Source organism: Neovison vison, chromosome 12 (assembly GCF_020171115.1).
Source record: "Neovison vison isolate M4711 chromosome 12, ASM_NN_V1, whole genome shotgun sequence".
In the NCBI taxonomy this organism is placed as follows: Eukaryota; Metazoa; Chordata; class Mammalia; order Carnivora; family Mustelidae; genus Neogale; species Neogale vison.
The window spans coordinates 108914724-108937647 of NC_058102.1; the positions used below are offsets into that span (position 1 = coordinate 108914724).

The window sequence follows — 22924 nt, forward strand, 5'->3', positions numbered from 1 at the left end:
GACACAGAGGAGCCTCTGGGGCTGGGGGCCTCTACAGAAGTTGGTAAAGAAGGGAAATAGAAAAACTATACAGGAAGTAGATGAATAGAGAGCTTTTGACTGGATAAGCCATGATTTTCTCATCCAGCTAGTTAAAAAGGGAGTACAGAGAACGCATTTAGGTACCATCCTGCTGAAGCCAGAAGAATGGCCAATATGACCTTGGGAGGATTGCTTCCAAGAACTCTAGAGCTTCCAAATGGTCCTGAATCAGAAAGTTGCCTTGCCCTTCCTGTGAGAAACCAGGCACAAGGTAGAGGGAAGAGGATGAGGAGGCAAGGTCTTTCTTCTTTTTTTTTTTTTTCCCAATTTATTTATTTTCAGAAAAACAGTATTCATTATTTTTTCACCACACCCAGTGCTCCATGCAAGCCGTGCCCTCTATAATACCCACCACCTGGTACCCCAACCTCCCACCCCCCCACCACTTCAAACCCCTCAGATTGTTTTTCAGAGTCGATAGTCTAAGGTCTTTCTTCTTTACTGTGCTCCAGTAAGCTGTGAATGTGAGGCTCCTCCCCGCAGCACTGTCAGAGAAGGGGTCAGCAGGGTCCACACTGACAGCACACACACGGCAAACAAGCTGGCCGGTCACATTCGCTCCCACACTCACTCCCCCTCCCAAAGCATTCCTCCAGGAGAAGCCCAAGAGCTGACCTTAGAATCCATGGCACAGGTGGTCTGGCAGGCTCCGGCTTGCTTCTGGCTTTGTGGGTGTCCCAAGTCAGCAGCCTGGAAGAGAACACACATACACACAGAGTAGGCAGCTGTTCCCTGCAGGGACACCCCCTCCGGGATCCTCAGGAGAGAATTAAGGGTGCCATCCTGGGCCCTGGCTCTAACGCGTGCTCCAGCCACAGAAGTCAAGCTCACACCTTGCCCATCCCAGCCATACTCACCCAGGATACTCCTTTCTCAGCATGGAACCTGGGCAGCAACCAAGTGAGCAGACTGTGAAATTTTCCTCAACATGGAGACTTACCAAGGCACTGAGAGCTCCCCAGGGTCAGTCCTCCAACCTCAGAATTCAGCTTTCCCACTCAGAGCTCACTGATCACAAGACCTCATTGATCAGGCAAATAGGGCAGTCATTCATGAATTCTTTCTAAGCACATACTTACATTAGCGCTTTTCCTACAAGAATAAAGTTAGCTGGGGCACCTGGGTGGTATAGTTGTTTAAGTGTCTGACTCTTGTTTTCAGCTCAGGTTGTGATTTCAGGGTCGTGAGGTTGAACCCCAAGTTGGCTCTGACTCAGTGCAGCGTCTGCTTAGGTTTCCCTCCACCCCTCCCTACTGCCCCTCCACTGCACACTTTTGCAAATAAATAAATAAAATATTTTTAAAAGGAGAGAAGAGGGGCGCCTGGGTGGCTCAGTGGGTTAAAGCTTCTCCCTTCGGCTCAGGTCATGATCCCAGGGTCCTGGGATCGAGCCCCGAATCGGGCTCTCTGCTCGGCAGGGAGCCTGCTTCCCCCTCCCTCTCTCTCTGCCTGCCTCTCTGCCTACCTTCAATCTCTGTCTGTCAAATAAATAAATAAATAAATCTTAAAAAAAAATAAAAGGAGAGAAGAAAGTTAGCTAATAAAGTATACCTAGAAGCTTTCAGGGACTCTCTTGTGATTACTATGACCACTAATGCGACTACTACACAAGCCTTCCTTTGGCGTACAACCATTCTCAGAGCCTTCACATTATCTCTTCCGTTCCACATAACTATGCTGAGAAGCAGGTAGTGTACTGGGTTGATCCTGGCTTATCTGGATGGAAGAATAAGGTGTGAGGAGTAAGCGACAGCCAGGCAGACCACTTCTCCCCACAGGCCACATGGTTTCAGTGGCATTCATACAAAGAACTCTTGTAAAATGTAAAGAAAAAGAAGCTTTGAAAATAAAATGTTTTCTTAGCATTTGGTGGCCAAGAAAGAAAGAATGAAAGAGAATATATATTTGACAATTACACAAAAGATTAAATCTCTTCTATGGCATTTATTCCAACCACAATAACCCTCATAAACAACTGACTGGACAAAAGGCAACTGGGGATTGAGTTCAAAGAGATTATGCCCAAGAAGTGGAATATACATAACTTCAGGAGAGATCCTGAACAATGGTTTCTATAGAACAGTATCAACAATATAATACTACCTTAAAATGTATCTCCCTGTGTATATGTGTGTTTACACATAATATTAGGTTGAACCAAATCAAACAGTCATTTTGTGTGGTAAAAAACAGCCAGATCTGGCAATTTTATCTTGGTTCTTTTTTTTTTTTTTTAAAGATTTTATTTATTTATTTGACAGAGAAATCACAAGCAGACGGAGAGGCAGGCAGAGAGAGCGAGAGGGAAGCAGGCTCCCTGCTGAGCAGAGAGCCCGATGCGGGACTCGATCCCAGGACCCCGAGATCATGACCCAAGCGGAAGGCAGCGGCTCAACCCACTGAGCCACCCAGGCGCCCTTATCTTGGTTCTTAAATGTAGAGGAGATTAAAAAAAAAAAGAAAAGAAAAAAAAAAACCAAGAACAGACAACCAACTCCTCTGTAGGAGGCAAAGTTGAGGCTCCCACATGCAAGTGAAAAGGAGGCCAAGACCAGCATCGATGGAAGTCATGCCTTTCCATACCAGGTAGCCACACACATTTGTAGAAAACGATTATTCTCAGATGTGCCCATCTCCCAGTCCCAGGTGCTCCTGTAGGCCTTTGGGGGTCGGTCATGCAAAGCTAGAGGCTGCACCCCAACCCTCACACTGCAAAATCTAGAAGAGCCCACCCCCATGGCTGGGTGTGGCCTGGGGGTGTCAAGAGCAAAGGACTCACATGTATTTGAACTGGGAACCAACAAAGACACTACATTATGGGCCATCTACAGGCCCTCCATAGGGCAAGAGCTGGAGCCATTATCAGAATCAGGACAAAGAATAAAACAGAACACGCCCCCAGGAAAAGGGCCACAGAAGCCAAACCACAAGTCACTGTCAATACAAAGGTGCAGTGAACAGAACCCTGGCCTCCAGCTTGTTCTCTCAAGAACTAATTCATACATGGGGCTCCTGGGTGGCTCCGCCAGTTAAGTGTCCAACTCGGGGCTTCCCCTGAGGTCATGATTTCAGGGTTGTGAGATGGAGCCCCTGCAGCCAGCTCCCGGTTCAAAAGGGAATCCGCTTGAAGATTCTCTCCCTTTGCCCTCCTCTCATTCATGCCCACGACTGCTCTCTCTAAAATAAATAATCTTTTTTTTTTAAGAAAAGGGAAATAATTCACATAAACCTTTGATTTCCTCCAGACTTTGATACAATGAGAATAAAAGGAAACTTTGCTTAGAATGGAGTCATGGCCAGCAGGGGGCGCTCTCCTGCCCTACGCCTGCTCATGAATTTCGGACCCAACAGGAAGAACTATACCCTACAAGCCTGACAGTACTTTACTACCTCATGACCCCAGCAGGAGCAAAAAAGGTTTTCCTCCTGCCCCAGCAACAACCCAGCCAATGACATACTCTTAAAGTCAGCCAATGAGAGGCCACTATACTCAGAACTCCCAGTTTACTGCAATGGGCTTCTTGCTTTTAACCTCCCAGCAGTCCTTGTTCTGTGAACTTCCTACGGTTTTGCCTAACTTGCTTGTCCTGAATTACAATTCTCTGCTATTCGGGAAGAAAAGCCCACTGCTGCCGGTGAAATCAGTGGCAGTTTTATTTCTCAGGTTAATAGTATTTGGTGATCAGAAGTAGGACCCCCAAAAGCTGCAAGGCTGGGCAGTGAGCAGGTGCTGGGACCCAGAGTCAGTCGGGACCCAGAGTCAGTCGGCCTTGCTGGTTTCTGACCCTGTCTTTGGGGGGTAAGTTTTCTCCTGGATTTTGAGTTCTGCGCTTTTTATGCTTGGCCTTTCCAGGCTTTAAACTTGGGACCTGTTTTAAGGTCTTGTCCTTTCTGAGAGTACTTGTTTGGCCTTTGGTCTGACTCCATTTTTAGGAACCGACTGTTCTGTTGGAATTGTGATAGCCTTCAGTCTGACTGCTTTGGGACCAGGCTATTCCTATTGAAACTCTGCTGTTGAGGAACTTTTCTTTTGGCTCTAGAGAAACAAAAAACACCTAAGAAATGGGATTCCAGTCATACAAATGGCCTTCTTCTGAGACCCTGGCCAGGTTTTTCTGCTTAAAAACTACATTCCCCTCTAAAAATAAAATAAAAAATAAAAAATACATTCCCTTCTCATGTACATTTCTAACTAAGTGGTCCAACTTAACTAAAAGTAATTTAGAATGTCAATGACCATGAGGAAGTTTTTCTCCCCAAACTTGTTTTACTCTAAATAAGGAAGCTATAGCCCCTAAAAAGGGTAAAAAACTGAAGGGGTGTTTTTTTTTTTTTTTTTAAGATTTTATTTATTTATTTGACAGAGGAAGATCACAAGTAGGCAGAGAGGCAGACCGAGAGAGAGGGAGGGAAGCAGGCTCCCCGCCGAGCGGAGAGCCCGATGCGGGACTCGATCCCAGGACTCTGAGATCATGACCCGAGCTGAAGGCAGTGGCCCAACCCACTGAGCCACCCAGGCGCCCCTCCAAAATGTTTTTAAACAAGGTTCTTGTCTTCCTTTAGATGTGATCCACCTGGGTAGCATTTATTTCTGTTTGTTCATGGGCTAGTTTTCCTCCTTTAAGTTAAAAAAGGACCAGGATGGTATGCGAAACTATGTCCACTCCAGATTTAGTTCATCTGCCACAGCAGCTGGCTCACATCCAGGTAAGTCACCTAAAAAACCGCTAAAATTCTTAATTTTCAACTTCAGCAAATGAAGGCTCCTAAACAAACCCAAAACCTTCTAGTCTCTGCTATTATTACTGCAAAGAGCCAGGGCACTGGAATAAAGAACGTTACAAACTTAAGCACTTCAGGAGCCTTTAACCCCACAGCCAGCCTTTCCGGGATCGCACTTCCCAATGATGAGGCTCCAAGAAACTATAGGGGCTCTTCCCAATCCTCCCTCTGAATTGACTTGCAGAAACCACTCTCCAGACCAGGACTTAATCTCTGTGTGTCCATAATGACACCAGAGCCATACTCTTCGGTGCTCAGCCCCCCTGCTATGATGCGGCCCCCTGCTGCAGAGCACTAAACAGCTCAAATAGTAGGGGTCTCTCATAAACGTCAACACGTTCCTGTTTCTGAACCTATTCCCTTTGTCTAAACCCCTTCAGAGATACACCACCTTTTCTCCGTTCTTCCACCACTATTCATTTGCTGGGGTGAGATTTTTTTTTAGAAAAGTATCCAGTATCCAGTAAAAGCTGGAATTTCGTTCTCCCAAAAGGGGTAAATAATTCTAGAATTTGTTAGTAGTAATCAAAACAGCCAACCAGAAAAATGAGATGAGCCTTTGACATCTTTCATTTGTTCCTTCTCTGATGGCACTATAGCTGAGTCTGGAGACACTGATCATTTACTCCTGTCGGATCAGTTGCTTTTCTCTTTATAGGCAAAATCTTCAGTTGATCATTGGCAGATTCCACAGTGTACCCCCATCAAGATTCAAAGAGATTCCTCAAAACTTCTCCTTAGCATTAATCAACAACACATAAACAAAGACACCCAAGCTTCCAGGTATTAAGCCCAAAACAGAAGAGTATGTAATGTGAGCCTCATTACTTCCTACACTAGTCCCTGGAATGCCCCAGTTTTACCTATGAGAAAACCCAGTAGCCAAGGATGGAAGTTAGTCCAGGACCTCTGAGCAATGAAATAACACTGTTATCCCAGGGCATCCTGCTGTCCCTAACTCCCATATACTACTGACATCCATTTCCACTAAAAGCAGATTTTTTTCCCCACTGGAATTGATTTATCCAGGGCATTCTTAGTATTCCTGTTGCTAAAGAGGAAATGGTAAATACCATTCGGGGTATGCTACCGCATGCAACTCCTTCTGAAGGCACCCAGCAGCACTATCATTCCCACCCCACCCCCTACCATGGCAGCCCCACAGGCTGAGTTACATGACTTTACTCAAGCGTACCTTAGCCCAGGGGAAAACTGCAAACGTTTATACCAACAGTCCGTATACTTTTGGTGTAGCTCGTGACCTTGGAGTATTATGAAAACAACGATGTGTCCTTGCCCCCATTTGGGATACAATTTTAAAAGGCTCTTATGTCCATAATTTACTGGATGCCCTACTTTGTTACTGGCTCCTCTGGCTATTAAGATTCCGGGGCATTCCAGACTCAACTCCCTAGAATTCAAAGGAAACCACCCTGCCAACAGTTTCTCTTTCTCTCTCTCTCTCTCACACACACACACCATGCTTTCAAGGGAACCAGTAGCCAAACCTCTTTCATGTTCCAAAGGGATATTCTCACCAATGATAACTTGGAAAAACTGACCAGAGATACCCAAATGACCCCAGAGAGGAGAAAACAATATTGGAAATAGAATAACTGTTCAGTGGTTTGATAAAAAGAGAACTCTGGTTTGGACCAAATAACAACCCAGCCTTATCAGAAGTTCTAAAATTCCTGCTGTTTATCCTGTTCATGCATTACACTTGATCTACTGACAAAATGACAGCATTCATGAAGCAAAACTAGTGCGGAAATATTAATAAGGCCACAAAAACTGTCCACCTCACCTGTCCCACCCATCCAAAGTACAATCCAGGGAAAGCTGTTCAGATAAATGGACTTCATATAGTTTCCCCATAACATGGGTGTTGAGGATAAAAAGTTAGTCATAACTTGGTATGTTTTCTCTCTGACCAAAGCTTTCCCTTTTACAGTGGCAAATGCTTCTCCTGTGGCTAAAATTCTGTTAGAAAAGATTATCCCTGGTGCCTCAGTGGTGCAGTCCATTAAATGTCTGATTTTTGGTTTCTGCTCAGATCGTGATCTCAGGGTCATGGGATTGAGCCCCACAACAGGCTCCACCCTCAGCATGGAGCCCGCTTGAGATTCTCGCCCTCTGCCCCTCCCCCTGCTAGTGCTCTTTCTCTAAAAAAATAAAATAAATCTTAAAAAAAAAAAAAAAAGAACAAGATTATCCCTGAGGAACCCTTTCAAACTCAGAGTGAACAGGGAACCCATTTACTGATCAAACTTGGACAAGTCTGTGCTGTTTGATTGGTTTTGTACTTTCATTGTCCATACCTCCCTTAATCCTCAGGGTTAGTCAGATACACTAGCCTCAGTATTAGAACTCAGCTGGAAAAATGCATAAAGACCCTGAAAATACCTTGGCTGAAAGCACTGCCACCAGTCCTTCCAAATCTGACATCTATCTTATGGGAAATCCTAAGACTGGCACCCTTTAAGATACTCACAGGACACCCAGTGCACTTGGCACCTGCCTCCTCTGACCCACAATTGATAAAAGGAGACCTACTTCAAAGTTGTTAAGGCCTAAGAGTGGCTGGGTGAGGGATATTGGGGAGGGTATGTGTTATGGTGAGGGCTGTGAAATGTGTAAGCCTGATGATTCATAGACCTGTACCCCTAGGGCAAATAATAAATTATATGTTAATAAAAAATTATAAAGGCCTAATTGCTTCTATTAAAAATAAGCACACTTTGGTAGAGCAGTCTTCTCACAGTGCACTCCCAGGAGACAACAACCTTAAGCATCACATCCTGCAACATGGAGATTTTGTCTTTTGGAAAAGACACCTCCAGAAAGACTCGATCTTATCAGAGACTGCTAGTCAACTCTTAAGCCAACAAATTCCAGGGAAAAGACTCCTGGATTCACATAACACACCTACAGAAAGCACCAGACCCTGGCTGAACCTGCGCACCGCCTGCTGACCTGGACAGAAACGCCTGGAACTGAAGCAGACACCACTGGGTGAGACAGCTTTCCAGGAGGTCTGGAGCAGGCCTATACAGTCTTTTTCTCACTACTGCTTCTCTCTTTCATGGATAGATGATGTCCTTATCTCCATCTCCCAAGCCCCTGCAAAAGGAGGAAACCTCTTCTTTTGATTATGGTCTTTTGGAAAAAACCTCCTCGTGATTCTGGGACTCATTTCTCACTTGCTTTTCCTGAAGAATTAAGAAGACTCAGAATTCACAAAAGCCTTTTTCTTTTTTTAAGATGTATTTATTTATTTGACAGAGAGAGAGATATCACAAGTATGCAGAGGCAGGCAGAGAGAGAGGGGGAAGCAGTCTCTCTGCTGAGCAGAGAGCCCCATGCAGAGCTCCATCCCAGGACCCTGAGATCATGACCCAAGCTGAAGGCAGAGGCTTAACCTACTGAGCCACCCAGGCGCCCCACAAAAGCCTTCTTTCATCTAACCTATTAACTGATTCTGGATTCCTATCCAAATTTATGGTCTCTGAACTTGCAACTTCACAGGCTATATCATCAATGAAACATTTGATTACAAACAGCTCTTTGAGATATAACAATATTGACTAAAACCTCACTTTAAGTTCTGCTGTTCTGCAAAAAGTCCAGCAGCTATGGCTTCATTTTTACACCCACAATGAATCTTCCCAAGAGTGCTCTGTTACATCTTTCAGTGTGCTCTTGCAGTATCCAGTAGTACCTTTCCTGGTCCCTTCACAAGCAGAGACTTCCAGGAGGCATGCCTTTGTAGAAAGAACGTTTCTTCCCCATGTTGGAATTAAGGGCCAATAAATATCTCACCTGGCTATTTTCAGAGTTAGAGTCCTGGCTTAGAACCATCATACAATTTGGAATTCATGTTACTTCTTCAAACAGAAATTAAAATTGAATTGTTTTAGGTTTTGTATTTTGTTTTCTGTCAAACTTTCTGAAAACAATGTACCCAATCACACGATGCTGGCTCAGTGCTTCAAGATGATCTCCAATGCTCACATTTTTATAAATAGGCTATAGGTGGGAAGTGCCAGAGAGTCCTCCCTCCTAACCCTCCTTGCTATCAAATGCTGCCTTAAGTGGTTTCCAAGTGCTATGCACTTTCCCTCCCAAGAAGGACATGACAACCAGGGAAGGTCCTTCTTGGCACTGAGGAACAAAACCACTACATATGGAAAACCCTGACTCTTGATCAGCAATGCTTTAAAAAAAGATCTTGATCAAAAGGGGGAAAATGTGAAAATTAATAAAAGGAAACTTTGGTTAGAATGGAGTCGGGGAGGGTGCCTGGGTGGCTCAGTTGGTTAAGCGACTGCCTTCAGCTCAGGTCATGATCCCAGAGTCCTGGGATCGAGTCCCACATCGGGCTCCCTGCTCCGTGGAGAGTCTGCTTCTCCCTCTGACTTTCTCCCCTCTCATGCTCTCTCTCACTGTCTCTCAAATAAATAAAATCTTTAAAAAAAAAAAAAAGAATGGAGTTGGGGAGCCAGCAGGGGGTGCCCTTGCACCTTGCCAGCAGATACTACTTAACTACCGCAGCAGGAGGAAGGTTAGGCTCCCCCCACAGCCCAACCAATGAAGGTCACTATACTTCAAACTCCAAGTTTCATCCAATGAAATTTTGTTTCTAACAGCCCTCCCAGCTTTGCCCTTTCCTCCCTAAGAGTGTTCCTCTGCTTTGCGCTGGGGAGTTGCCTATGGTTTTGGTGTGGCTAGCTTGTCCCAAAATGCAATTCTTTGCTATTGATGAATAAACCTATTTTTAAAAAAGATTTTATTCACTTATTTGACACAGACAAAGCGAGAGAGGGAACACAAGCAGGGGGAGTGGGAGAGGGAGAAGCATGAGGCTTCCCGTGAGCAGAGAGCTGGATGCCAATGCTGGACTCGATCCCAGGACCCTGGATCATGACCTGAGCCAAAGGCAGGCGCTTAACGACTGAGCCACCCAGGAGCCCCAATAAACCTTTTTTTTTTTTTTTTTTTTTTTTTTTGCCCGTAAAAATAACTGGCAGTTTTGTTTTTAAGGGTAAAAATACACACATCCACATCTTCAGGTAGACTGTCTTCTTCGTTCAAATTGTGATTATGTTTCCACTTCAATAGGTATTTTTCAAAACGTGTTTTATTTTACAGAGGTTTGTTCTCAACCAGTTATGACTTCGCCTCCCCAAGGAACGTGTGGCAGTGTCTGGAGACATCTCTGGTTGTCTGGGGAGTGTGCTACTGGTATCCAGTGGGATGCTGCTCAACATCCTACAGAGCAACGGGGCAGGCCCCAGAACGAAGAATTCTCTAACCCAAAGTGTCAGCAGTGCTGAGGCTGAAAACCCTGTTCTACTGTACAAACACCCTCAAATACAATTAATGCCTTATTATTGAACATTTATAGTTTCTACTTTTTCACCATTAAAAACAGGACTAGGATGAATACCCAGGTGTAGTGTTTTCCTACTAAGTCCAGAATCAAAGGAGATAGATGTGAAAATTGAGCATGTGCACAGGCACCACAGTGGTCATGAACTACAGGGACTTGTAGCTCAGCTGGGCTGTGCCCAGGAAACATAGGCCTCAGGGTCACTGACACAGTACCGAGGGATGTATGGCCCAATGGAGGTCTTTAGGAAAAGGGGTAGCACTCCCACGCCTGGCTAAGCAGAGCTGGGGGGATGCATAAACCTTCAGGGCAGAGTATCCGCCTGCATCTGGTCTACCTCTGGCTTCACTGCTTGGTTCCTCAATGAGTCAACCGCCAGCTGTGAGCAGGACCAGGCATACAGGAGTGAAGACCCAGGGAAAACCTCAATGGCTCCACGGCAACAATGGCTCTATCCACGAACCCCAATTCCTAGCCAAAGTTGCCAGCAAGAAGGAAAACTCAAGCAGACAAGAACCGATGTCCTCTCCTTTCTGAGATTCAGTGGGAAAATGGTGAGGTAGATGGGAACGGGAAGCAGTAAGCCACTGGCTTCCCTCTGAACGAGGCTCTCCAGTTACCTAGCATGTTCACAGCCAGGATTTCACCAGTCCCGAGACCCCTGTGATGGACGCAGCCTGGGACTTGAGATTCTGCACGGCTGGTTTCTACCCTCCCCCCGCCAACCCTTATCAGTCTAGGATCCTGAGGTGCAGGGAAGGCAGATATTATTCCTCATAACAAGACCCCGACAACCACCATGTACTGACAACATCCAAAGAAACCAGCCACAGGGCCAGGCCCACCTCTCCTTGTGGTTTCTCTCTATTCTTCATGACATCCCTGTAAAGAAGGCGCCACTTCTACCCTAATTTTCAGAGTCAAGGCTGAGACTGGAGGGTGCCCCGTGAGGGCAGGGAACACCTCAGCACCTGCAGAGCTGCTCAGGCTGGGGATGTGAGGCAAGCTGGTGCCCACCTCTGGGCCTGTGTTCCGTGAGTAACATAAGCAGACTGTGGATACCTGGTATGTGTCTACTCAGACTCCAATTTCCTTTCCTGAGGCCCAAGAGCCTCACCCTGGATGCCAAATGTCCCTGTAATAACTGAAAACCCTAAAGTTCACCAAAAACAGCCTAACACCATCCCATAAAGTCAGTCAACTTGGGAGGCCTGGGCCAAAGCGATGCAGGAGCAAGCATACACAAACGCCCTGAAAGGACAAAGGTTTTTATGAGCACAAAATCTTGGCAGGGCAGGCCTCTCCTTCCCAACAGATTCACCTATGTCCGCCCCGCTACACTGAACTCCTCACCAACCACCAAGCAGACATCAAGGTCACTCAACGTTGCACAGGGGGGCATGCTACAGTTATGCTGGAAGAACCCAACTCTGCATGACCCCAGCCCATCACATGACCAGCTGTGTGACTGTGAATATGGCTCTCATCGGTCAGCAACCCAGGTTGAGCTCGTTCAGTGGGCAGGCATGGTGCATGCAGCTGGAGGAACAATGGTAAAAATGAACCGTGATGGGGGGCACCTGGATGGCTCAGTCAGTTAAGTGTCTGCCTTTGGTCTCAGGGTCCTGGGACTGAGCCCCACGTCAGGCTCCCTGCTCGATGGGCAGCCTGCTTCTCCCTCTCCACCACTTGTGCTTTCTCTCACACACTCTCTCTCTCAAAAAATAAAATGTTTAAAGAAAAAAAAAAGATGCATGGGCAAAGGTATCTCTTTATATCGTAGACCCTTGAAAATGGGTTTAAACTTTGTGGTCCACTTGCACGCAGATTTCTTCCAGTACAGTACTGTAAATGTATTTTCTCTTATTTTCTCAATAACATCTCTCTTTCTCTAGCTTACTTTATTTTTTTTAATATTTTATTTATTTGAGAGACAGAGAGAGAGCACAAGCAGAAGGGAGAGGCAGAGGGAGAAGCAGACTCCATGCTAAGGCAGGAGCTGACCAACTGACCAACCTACTGACTGACCGGGGGGCTTGATCCCAGGACCTGGAGATCCTGGCCTGAGCTGAAGGCAGATGCCTAACCATCTGAGCGAGCCACCCAGGCACCCCATTCTAGCTTACTTTATTATAAGAATACAATGTATAGGAGCGCCTGGGTGGCTCAGTCATTAAGCGTCTGCCTTCAGCTCAGGACATGATCCCAGGGTCCTGGGATCGAGTCCCTCATTGGCTCCCTGCTCAGCATGAAGCCTGTTTCTCCCTCTTATACTCCACTCCCCCTGCCGGTGTTCTCTCTCACTGTGTTTCTGTCAAATAAATAAAATCTTAAAAAAATATATATACAATGTATAATACATAGAATACACAAAGATATCTGTTAATTGACCGTGTTATCAGGAAGGCTTCTTGTCAACAGTAGGCTATTAGCAGTTAAGTTTCTGAGGTGTCAAAAGTGGTATGTAGGAGCGCCTGGATGATTCAGTGGGTTGAGTATCTGTCTTCAGCTCAGGTCATGATCCCAGCGTCCTGGGACTGAGCCCCATATCGGGCTCCCTGGCTGGCAGGGAGCCTGGTGCTCCCTCTCCCCCTGCTTGTGTTCCTTCTCTCGCTGTATGTCTGCCAAATAAACAAAATCTTTTTTTTAAAAAGTGGTATGTTGGGGCGCCTGGGTGGCTCAGTTGCTAAGCATCTGCCTTCAGCTCAGGTCATGATCCCAGGTTCCTGGGATTGAGCCCCGCATCGGGCTCCCTGCTCCGCTGTGTCTCTCTCTGTCAAATAAATAAATAAAAATAATTCTTTTAAAAGTGATATGTAGGTTTCTGACCATGGGGCCAGAAGTGAGGGAATCAGCGCCTCTACCCCCATGTTGTTCAAAGGTCAACTGTGTGTGTGAGATGGTCACCTTAAAAAAATTAAACTGCTAAGGCAAAACTATAGGAAAGTTCTTAGCAAGGAAAACTCTTGGAGAGGGAAGGGGGAAACCTGGAGGTTTAACAAAAACAAGGTTAAACAAAAAGTCCACTGAGGTAAACTGGGGCTCCAAGTATAGTGGTTTCTCACTGGCTGAATTAGGACAGGCTCTTTGGCTGGGCTCCTTTGTCCTCTCATTGGATCTCGCGCTGGGGCAGTACAGCAGTGGGGGCTCACAAGGTACCCTTCTTTTTTTTTTTTTTTTTTTTTCCCCAATTTATTTATTTTCAGAAAAACAGTATTCATTATTTTTTCACCACACCCAGTGCTCCATGCAAGCTGTGCCCTCTATAATACCCACCACCTGGTACCCCAACCTCCCACCCCCCTGCCACTTCAAACCCCTCAGACTGTTTTTCAGAGTCCATAGTCTCTCATGGTTCACCTCCCCTTCCAATTTACCCAAATTCCCTACTCCTCTCTAACGCCCCTTGTCCTCCATGCTATTGGTTATGCTCCACAAATGAGTGAAACCATATGATAATTGACTCTCTCTGCTTGACTGATTTCACTCAGCATAATCTCTTCCAGTCCCGTCCATGTTGCTACAAAAGTTGGATATTCGTCCTTTCTGATGGAGGCATAATACTCCATAGTGTATATGGACCACATCTTCCTTATCCACTCATCCGTTGAAGGGCATCTTGGTTCTTTCCATAGTTTGGCGACTGTGGCCATTGCTGCTATAAACATTGGGGTACAGATGGCCCTTCTTTTCACGACATCTGTATCTTTGGGGTAAATACCCAGGAGTGCAATTGCAGGGTCGTAGGGAAGCTCTATTTTTAATTTCTTGAGGAATCGCCACACTGTTCTCCAAAGAGGCTGCACCAACTTGCATTCCCACCAACAGTGTAAGAGGGTTCCCTTCTCTCCCTGCTAGGTCGGCGCTAGAGGAGGAGTGGTAGGGCACGAGAGCGCCCCCTGCTGGCCCCGACTCCATGTTAGTGAGGTTGTCCTTTATTTTTATATATAGATATAAATATATCTATAAACATCCATATATATCTTACAGCTTAATATTTAGGAAAATATATTTATATCTATTTTTATAGATAGACCAAGCTCTATTTTTATAGATAGACCAAGTTGACCCTTGAACAACGTGGGGATTAGGGGCACTGATTGCATGTGTAGTCAAAAGTGCATGTGTAACTTTTAACTCCCCTAAAACTCAACTACTAAAGTTTACTGGAAGCCTGATAACACAAACAAGTGATTAACATACACTTTGCATGTTAAATGTAGGATGTATTGTATTCCTATAATAAAGTAAGCTAGAGGTGCGCCTGGGTGGCTCAGTTGGTTAAGTGTCCAACTCTTGATTTTCAGCTCAGGTCACGATCTCAGGGTTGAGACTGAGCTCCACATCAGGCTTTGAGCCCCACTCTCTCGCTCTCTAAAATTAATAAATAAAACCTTTTTAAAAATTTAAACATTAAGCTAGGAAAAAAGTCATTAAGAAAATCATCAGGAGGATACAGTACTGCACTCTATTTATCAATGTCCAAGTTTATATTTGGAAAAAAATCTGCATATAAGTGAACCTGAATTCAAACCCAAGTTGTTCAAAGGTCAGTTGTATATCTACGAAAATGTTTTTATATTTTCCCCATAAAATATAAATATCTATAAAAATATAGATATTTTTATATTTTCTCCAGACTGGGGATTCAGAAGAGAAAGTGCTATCTGGAAAAGACAGGGGCAGGGAAGGGAGTTCACTTTTCTGGGCCTTGGTGTGTCTTCCTCAGAAAAATGGGTTTAGAGAAGGTGGATTTCCTTTTTCTTTTCTTTCTTAAATGAGCACATATTAAAGATTTTATTTAACTTACTTAATGGGGTAAACAGTAAAATGTTAAAACCACTCAGTGTGCCTGGGTGGCTCAGTTCGTTAAGCGACTGCCTGCCTTCAGCTGGGGTCATGACCCGAGAGTCCCAGGATAGAGTCCCCCTGCCCTGCACCTCCCCCTGCTTCCTTGCTCAGCAGGAAGTCTGCTTCTCACTCTCCCTCTCCCTCTCCCCCTGCTCTTTGTCTCTTCTCCACCTCTCTCTCTCTCTCTCTCTCTCTCTCTCTCTCAAATAAATAAATAAATAAAACCTTAAAAAAAAAAAAAAAGGAAGTTAAAACCACTCAAAGGAATCAAAGATCCATAGCCACAGGCAATGGGAAAGCTGAGATGAATTTACAAAACACACCCCAAGCTAGTCAATATCCAGAAGGTATTCTGCTGGACAGCTCATTTGCATTTCTATGAACAATCATTTACACTAGTATCAGTTTTCTTTAACTTACAAAGATTTAAAATAACTCAAAGACAATAAAAGGCAAAGAAAATAAAAGGGTGTACTAGTCAGAACATCCCGGTTGGGTTTTTTTATTTCGCATTTCAAAGTCCTTCAAAATTTTTCCTGACGGTCTTCCTGACTATGACAATCATCTCAAAGATCAGCCTAGTAATTTACATCAGTGCAGCAAAAGTGTTCATTAACCAGTTTAAACCTCTAAGTTTCTTTTGGAAATTTAGAGTCATGCAATATTGAACTACTAAGGTCACAAAATCAACTTCGGACTGGAGACTTTCAATAAGGAATAGGGAATCTTGGACTGGACTTTTAAACACATTATTATTTGAGACCTGAGGGCAGGAAACCAAGCCTAAGCAATTGCAGCAGGTTTCATGGCAGTTCCTATTAATGTGAGTGAATTCTTCTAAGGAAATAAAGAAAGCCCAACCACCTGGGAACAAAGGCTTTTCATCCCAACATTCGAATTTGGCAGATTCTCAAAGGCAGGCAGAGGATTGGGAAAGATTTACTGTGAGAAAAGGAGGGGGCTTCAGGTGTGTCCCGGCTGGAGGCTGGTGGCACTGTATATGACTGGTTAGGGGTACATATGTGGCTTCTTCTGCATGTCCTAAGTTGGAAGCAGGGATAAAGAGTAGGAAACCAGTTATTTTTTTTTCCAAAGATTTTTATCTATTTATTTGATAGAGAGAGATCACAAGTAGGCAGAAGGCAGGCAGAGAGAGAGGGGGAAGGAGGCTCCCCGCTGAGCAGAGAGACCGATGTGGGGCTCGATCCCAGGACCCTGAGATCATGACCTGAGCTGAAGGCAGAGGCTTAAACCACTGAGGCACCCAGGCGCCCCAGGAAACCAGTTATAATGAAGGCCAGCAGGGGCCAATTATTACAGAAGTTATTTTTAGCTTTCTAGACTGTCAGCAGAGACAGACCTGATTTCTAGCAGGCTGCCTTCTTGAGTTGGTCATTATATAAGGAGGGGTTAGTTTCCCGGGTAGGTTGTTGCAGGTGGTGGATTCTGCTTTTATGTATGGTCTGGCCACAGTCCATTTGTATAGTCAGTCTCTTGCCTCTTTTATTCAGGTCCACCAAGTATCTTAAATTCCCTGGCCTGTCAAGAAGTGACCTTCTGGGGCACCTGGGTGGCTCAGTGGGTTAAGCCACTGCCTTCGGCTCAGGTCATGATCCCAGGGTCCTGGGATCGAGTCCCGCATCGGGCTCTCTGCTTAGCAGGGAGCCTGCTTCCTCCTCTCTCTCTCTGCCTGCCTCTGCCTACTTGTGATCTCTGTCAAATAAATAAATAAATTCTTTTAAAAAAAAAAAAAGTGATCTTCCTAACAGCCCCCCCTCTCCCCACCCCCCCCCCATACAGCTAAGGCCCTAGGAGGCAGAGGCCAGGCAGCGTTCCTGGCAAGGCTTTGTGGGCACTGGTTCCATAAAGTGAAAAATGGTTGGTCATAGCCGACTGCATGCACATCCTGCAGAAATATGACATTCCAAGTAAGGACCTGGTTACACTTATCAGCTTGTCCAATTACATCCTGGTTTTTTAAAAAAGGACAGTATGACAGTTTTGAGGCCAGATGCTTGGTTTCTGGACCTCTTTTTTTTTTTTTTTTAAGATATTTATTGGGATGCCTGGGTGGCTCAGTTGGTTGGACGACTGCCTTTGGCTCAGGTCATGATCCTGGAGTCCCGGGATCGAGTCCCACATCGGGCTCCCAGCTCCACGGGGAGTCTGCTTCTCTCTGACCTTCTCTGCTCATGCTCTCTCTCACTGTCTCTCTCTCTCAAATAAATAAATTAAATCTTTAAAAAAAAAAGATTTTATTTATTTGATAGACAGAGATCACAAGTAGGCAGAGAGGCAGGCAGAGAGGAGGAAGCAGGCTCCCCGCTGAGCAGCCTGCCTGACACGGGGCTGGATCCCAGGGCCCTGGGATCGTGACCTGAGCCGAAGACAGAGGCTTTAACCCACTGAGCCACCCAGGCACCCCAGTTTCTGGACCTCTCTTAGAGCATAAACAGAACTATAATTTTATTAATCGCATTATTAACTCAGCTCCACGTTCTGTTATGTTCCCTAATTATGTTCCATGCATGATCAAACATTAACTGCCTTTTTATCCCTGCTCCGTGTTTACTCAATCATTGCAGAAACATAACTGGGCGCGGGGGGGGGGGGCGCACCTGGGTGGCTCAGTAGGTTAAGAGTCTGATTTGGCTCAGTGGGTTAAAGCCTCTGCCTTCAGCTCAGGTCATGATCCCCGAGTTGGGCTCTCTGCTCAGCGGGGAGCCTGCTTCCCTTCCTCTCTCTCTGTCTGCCTCTCTGACTACTTGTGATCTCTGTCTGTCAAATAAATAAATAAAATCTTTAAAAAAAAAATAAAGTCTGATTTGGCTTAGGTCATGACCCCAGGATCCTGGTATTGAGTCTGCGCAAACACGCTCGTGCTCTTTCTGACAAATAAATGAATAAAATAAAAATAAACCTAATGGGGACCAGATGGTAACATCTGTCTTGATGTACCAGGTCCCAAATAGTGCCCCATTGTTCTGAAGAATGCTTACCTCCAGGTTGTTGAGCCCCCACCCTCTTATGGTTTCAAGAAATCCCTTCCTTTTCTTTCAAATATATAATTGGTCCCTAGGCTCAACAGGGTCACTCCACTTTGGAAATGATCCCCTGATTTCTCCTTGGATTGCCGGTCTGATGATAAAACTTTCTTTGCTTCAAATCCAGTATCTCAGACATTAGGTACTGTGTATCTTATCAGAGTTTGGTAACAGTTTCTCAAAGAATTTATACACAGAGTTACCATATGGTTTAATTTAAATTATTCTGCTTCTGGGTATATACACCAAAAAAGTGAAAACAGTGATTCAAACAGGTATATGCACCCATGTTCTAGTGGCACTATTCACAAAAGCCATGCAAATGTCCATAGACGAGTGAATGGACAAACAAAACATGGTTCTACCCATAAAGTAGAATATTAATTCAGCTTCAAAAAGGAAAAGCAAGGGGGTGTCTGGGTCCCTTTTGGTTAAGTGTCTGCCTTCAGCTCAGGTCATGATCCCAGAGTGCTGGGATCCAGTCCCACACTGGGCTCCCTGCTCAGTGGAGAGTCTGCTTCTTCCACCCGCTCTGTCCCTCCCCTGTGCTCATGCTCTCTCTCTCTCTGACACATGACATAACATGGATGAACCTTGAGGACATTATGCTAAGTGAAATAAGCCAGATACAAAAGGGTGGATACTGTATAATTTCACTTACATGAGGTGCCTAGAGTAGTCAAATTCACAGACAAAAAGTAGAACGGTGGTTGCCAAGGGCTAGGAGGAGGAAGTAGGGAGTCACTATTTAAGGGCTATAGAATTTCAGCTGGAAAGATGAAAAAATTCTGGACATGGGTGGTAGTGATGTTTGCACAATATAAAAGTACTTAACGCCACTGAACTACACATTTGAAAATGGTTAAAATGGGGAATGCCTGGGTGGCTCACTCAGTTGAGCATCTGCTTTCTGCTCAGGTCATGATCCCAGAGTCCTGGGATTGAGTCCCGCACTGGTCTCCTTGCTCAGGGGGGAGCCTGCTTCTCCCTCTCCCTCTGCTTGCCGCTCCCAATGCTTGTGCGCTCGCTCTGACAAATAAATAAATAAAATCTTTAAAAAAAAGAAAATGGTTAAAATTGTCAAATTTTTTTTAAAGATTTTATTCATTTATTTGACAGACAGAGATCACAAACAGCCAGAGAGGCAGGCAGAGAGAGAGGAAGGGAAGGCTCCCCGCCAAGCAGAGAGCCCGACGCGGGACTCCATCCCAGGACCCCAGGACCATGACCCGAGCCGAAAGCAGAGGCTTTAACCCACTGAGCCACCCAGGCGCCCCAAAATTGTAAATTTTTTTAAAAATATTTTATTTATTTATTTGACAGAGAGAGACACAGGGTGAGAGGGAACCGAAGCAGGGGGAATGGGAGAGGGAGAAGCAGGCCTCCTGCTGAGCAGGGAGTCCGATGCAGGGTTCGATCCCAGGACTCTGGGATCATGACCTGAGCCCAAGGCAGATGCTTAACGACTGAGCCACCCAGGCGCCCCTAAAATTGTAAATTTTATGTTATGTGTATTTTACCATGCACCAAAAAAAGAATGAGATTCTGGCACAGGCTCCCACATTGATGAACTCTGAAGACATTACTCGAATAAAATAAACCAGACACGAAAGCCAAATACACTGTACAATTAATTCCACTTACCTGAGGAATTATTCCTGCTGTTTTAGACAATTATTAATTCCTCATTAATGCCACTGAACTGTCTACTTAAAATGGTTCAAATGGTAAATTTTATGTAATATCTATTTTACTATAAATTTTTTTTTTTTAAAGATTTTATTTATTTATTTGACAGAGAGAGATCACAAGCAGGCAGAGAGGCAGGCAGAGAGAGGAGGAAGCAGGCTCCCTGCTGAGCAGAGAGCCCGATGCGGGCCTCGATCCCAGGACCCTGAGATCATGACCTGAGCCGAAGGCAGCGGCCTAACCCACTGAGCCACCCAGGCGCCCTATTTTACTATAAATTTTTTTAAAGATTTTAAGTCATCTCTACACCCAGTGTGGGACTTGAATTTATAGTCCCAAGACCAAGAGTTGCAAGGTCTACTGACTGAGCCCACCAGACACTCCACCACAGATTTTTAAAAATGGACAGATTCTTCATAGTGAATCTATGCAGATATCATCACATAAAACAGGGAGACTTCACAGGAATTCCCGGGTGGGGGAGAGGGGTAGGTGGGTGAGGTTTGGGGGGTGGTAGGAGGGCAGCAGAGAACTAGGTAACATTTTTAAATGTTTCATGTCAGTTTCCCAAAGCAGAGTCTACTAAGTTGTTACAGGTTACAGACAGATATGGACAGCTTAAGGAGTTTCCTCATGTACCTAGAAAATGGAAATGAAACCTCAGCAGTATTCCAAGCAAATCCCCATAGCACTGTTTCCCGCATGGGTTTGCTGTGTCCCATAGACATCATGCTCAGCAGCATCTGAGGTCAGGAGACCACTTCCACGGAGCTGTCACTCAGTATCCAAAGGAAAAAGTGGCCCGAAAATCCTGACTCCATGCACTGGTGTCACCTGGAAGTTGCTGAGGCCGTGCTAGCTCAAAAGCCCGTTTTTTAAAGTATTACTATTTTAAGGTACTTGGTATAATGCTTTTCCACAAGGCTGATTCTGTCCTTTGTTGGAGATACACATACATACACAACATACACAGAAACCCCAGGTTATCTACAGGTGGCATTTCTCCGAGTGGTAATATAAGAATGGAGGAGAGACAGATTCTCTTTTGGGATATGGCACATAACTGTTTTATAACAAACTTCATCACTTTCTCCTGAGAATGAAAACATATTTTAGGCAGAAAGGCATTTCCCATAAAGCAAACGTTTTCTGAAATATTTGCATTCATAACATTTTATCTGTACAAACATATCCAAGGAAAGCCCAAGCGAGCCCCTACTCTGATCTGACAGCTACTTTTCTCACACAGCCCTCACAGGAGTGACGCTTCAAACAAATCTAATTAATTTTATAATATTTCTTTTTAGAAGGTGAATGACTTTTGTGGCTTTCCAGGGGCACTCTGAGAAATCTCATTACTGCTGAGAATAACAGATATTCAGAAAAAAAATTTCTGTCTACATTTAGGGTCCAATTTCTGGAGGGCAACATCAAAATGGTTGTCAGAGGCCACCTGGCATTTAAACTAGGATCAGTGGACACTTGAGAAACCAGAGCTGGTTGCCTATTAGTGAAACTAACAAAATCTTAGTTCTTTCATAAGTCATGAGCCTTTGCTCTTTGTGGGTTTTTTTTCCTTCAAGCAATCAATAAAACCATAAAGTATCAAAAATTATTGTTTTACAGAATCTGTGTAATCAAGTTGGATTACACAGAAAGTAAAGAATAATCTTTCATTTTGGCAGTAAAGGCACCAATGAGTAAACCAAGAAAGCAAAACCATCAAAATAAGCAAACTTTGCCAAAGCTATGACATATTTCATAGCTTCTTTGCAAACTCAGTCATTTAATGGATTTGCAAAACATGAAACAATGTTCTCATGAGAAGTGGGGTTTTATAAACTATAGTATTTTTTATTTTTTTAATTTTTTTAAACTATAGTATTTTTTTTTAAGATTTTATTTATTTGACAGAGTTCACAAGTAGGCAGAGAGGGAGGCAGAGAGAGAGGAGGAAGCAGGCCCCCCGCAGAGCAGAGAACCCAATGTGGGGCTCGATCCCAGGACCCTGGGATCATGACCCGAGCCAAAGGCAGAGGCTTTAACCCACTGAGCCACCCAGGCGCCCCTAAACTATAGTATTTTTTAAAGTTCATGTTAACAAGCAATAAGCACTGGTATTTTCTTTTTTTTAGGTTTTATTTATTTTTATTTATTTTATTTATTTGACAGAGACAAAGCAAGAAAGGGAACACAAGCAGGGGGAGTGGGAGAAGGAGAAGCTGGTTTCCTGATAAGCAGGGAGCCTGATGTGGGACTCAAACCCAGGATCCTGGGACCATGACCTGAGCAAAAGACTTCATGACTGAGCCACCCAGTTGCCCCAGACCTGATAAATTTTCAAATGAATAAATACTTTTAAATTTTTTCAGTTTTAATTTCAAACATAGAAAATATAATAGAGAAAACCCACTTAATCAAAAGCTTTTGGGGGTCCTCAATAATTTTTATGTGTAAAAGAGCAAAAGAACAAAAGGTCTGAGAAATGCTGCTTTGAGGGGGAAAAAAAACCACCTTTGCTTAAAAATTAAAAGCATATACACAAAATGTTCATCTGCCATTCATATTCATGTGCCATTCATATTAAATAGAACTTTTACTTAATACTTCCCAGAGAACTAGGAGGTTGAAAGCTGTCATATACAAATATTTCAGAACATTTTAGCAGACGACATCTGAACACAATACACAACACAACTTTCTATAGCCACACACACACAACTTTTATACTTTCTCACACATTCATTAATATTAACCAAAGTAAAGCTTTTCAGTATATTAAAAAAAAACTTAAAATTATACCTAGTAATCAATGTTTCAGTATTCTATATATACAATTACTACCCACTAACTAAGCCAATTTAATATTATCCCAAGTTTTAGGTTAAGTTTTATCTTTGAATACTGTACTGTTAAAATAAAAACACTGTCAGAATTTAACTGAATTTAGTTGAAAACAAATTTACATTTTTTATAACCTTAAATATTACATAAGAGTAATGGTCTACCTGTAGAAGTTTGGGCATGGGGGGAAGGTAGAATAAAATTTACTGTATTTATTATATTGATTTACTGTATATTGTTA

General features: G+C 44.1%; 1 protein-coding gene across 1 annotated transcript in view; it reads right to left on the reverse strand.

Annotated features, from left to right (window-relative positions):
- BID (BH3 interacting domain death agonist) overlaps positions 1-22924 on the reverse strand; it is a 47120-nt gene that overhangs the window by 12717 nt on the left and 11479 nt on the right. The window contains exon 2 of the mRNA XM_044227273.1: positions 697-771. Within this exon, the coding sequence (XP_044083208.1) occupies positions 697-708 (12 nt within the window). The 5' untranslated portion in view covers positions 709-771. The remainder of the gene's footprint in view (positions 1-696; positions 772-22924) is intronic.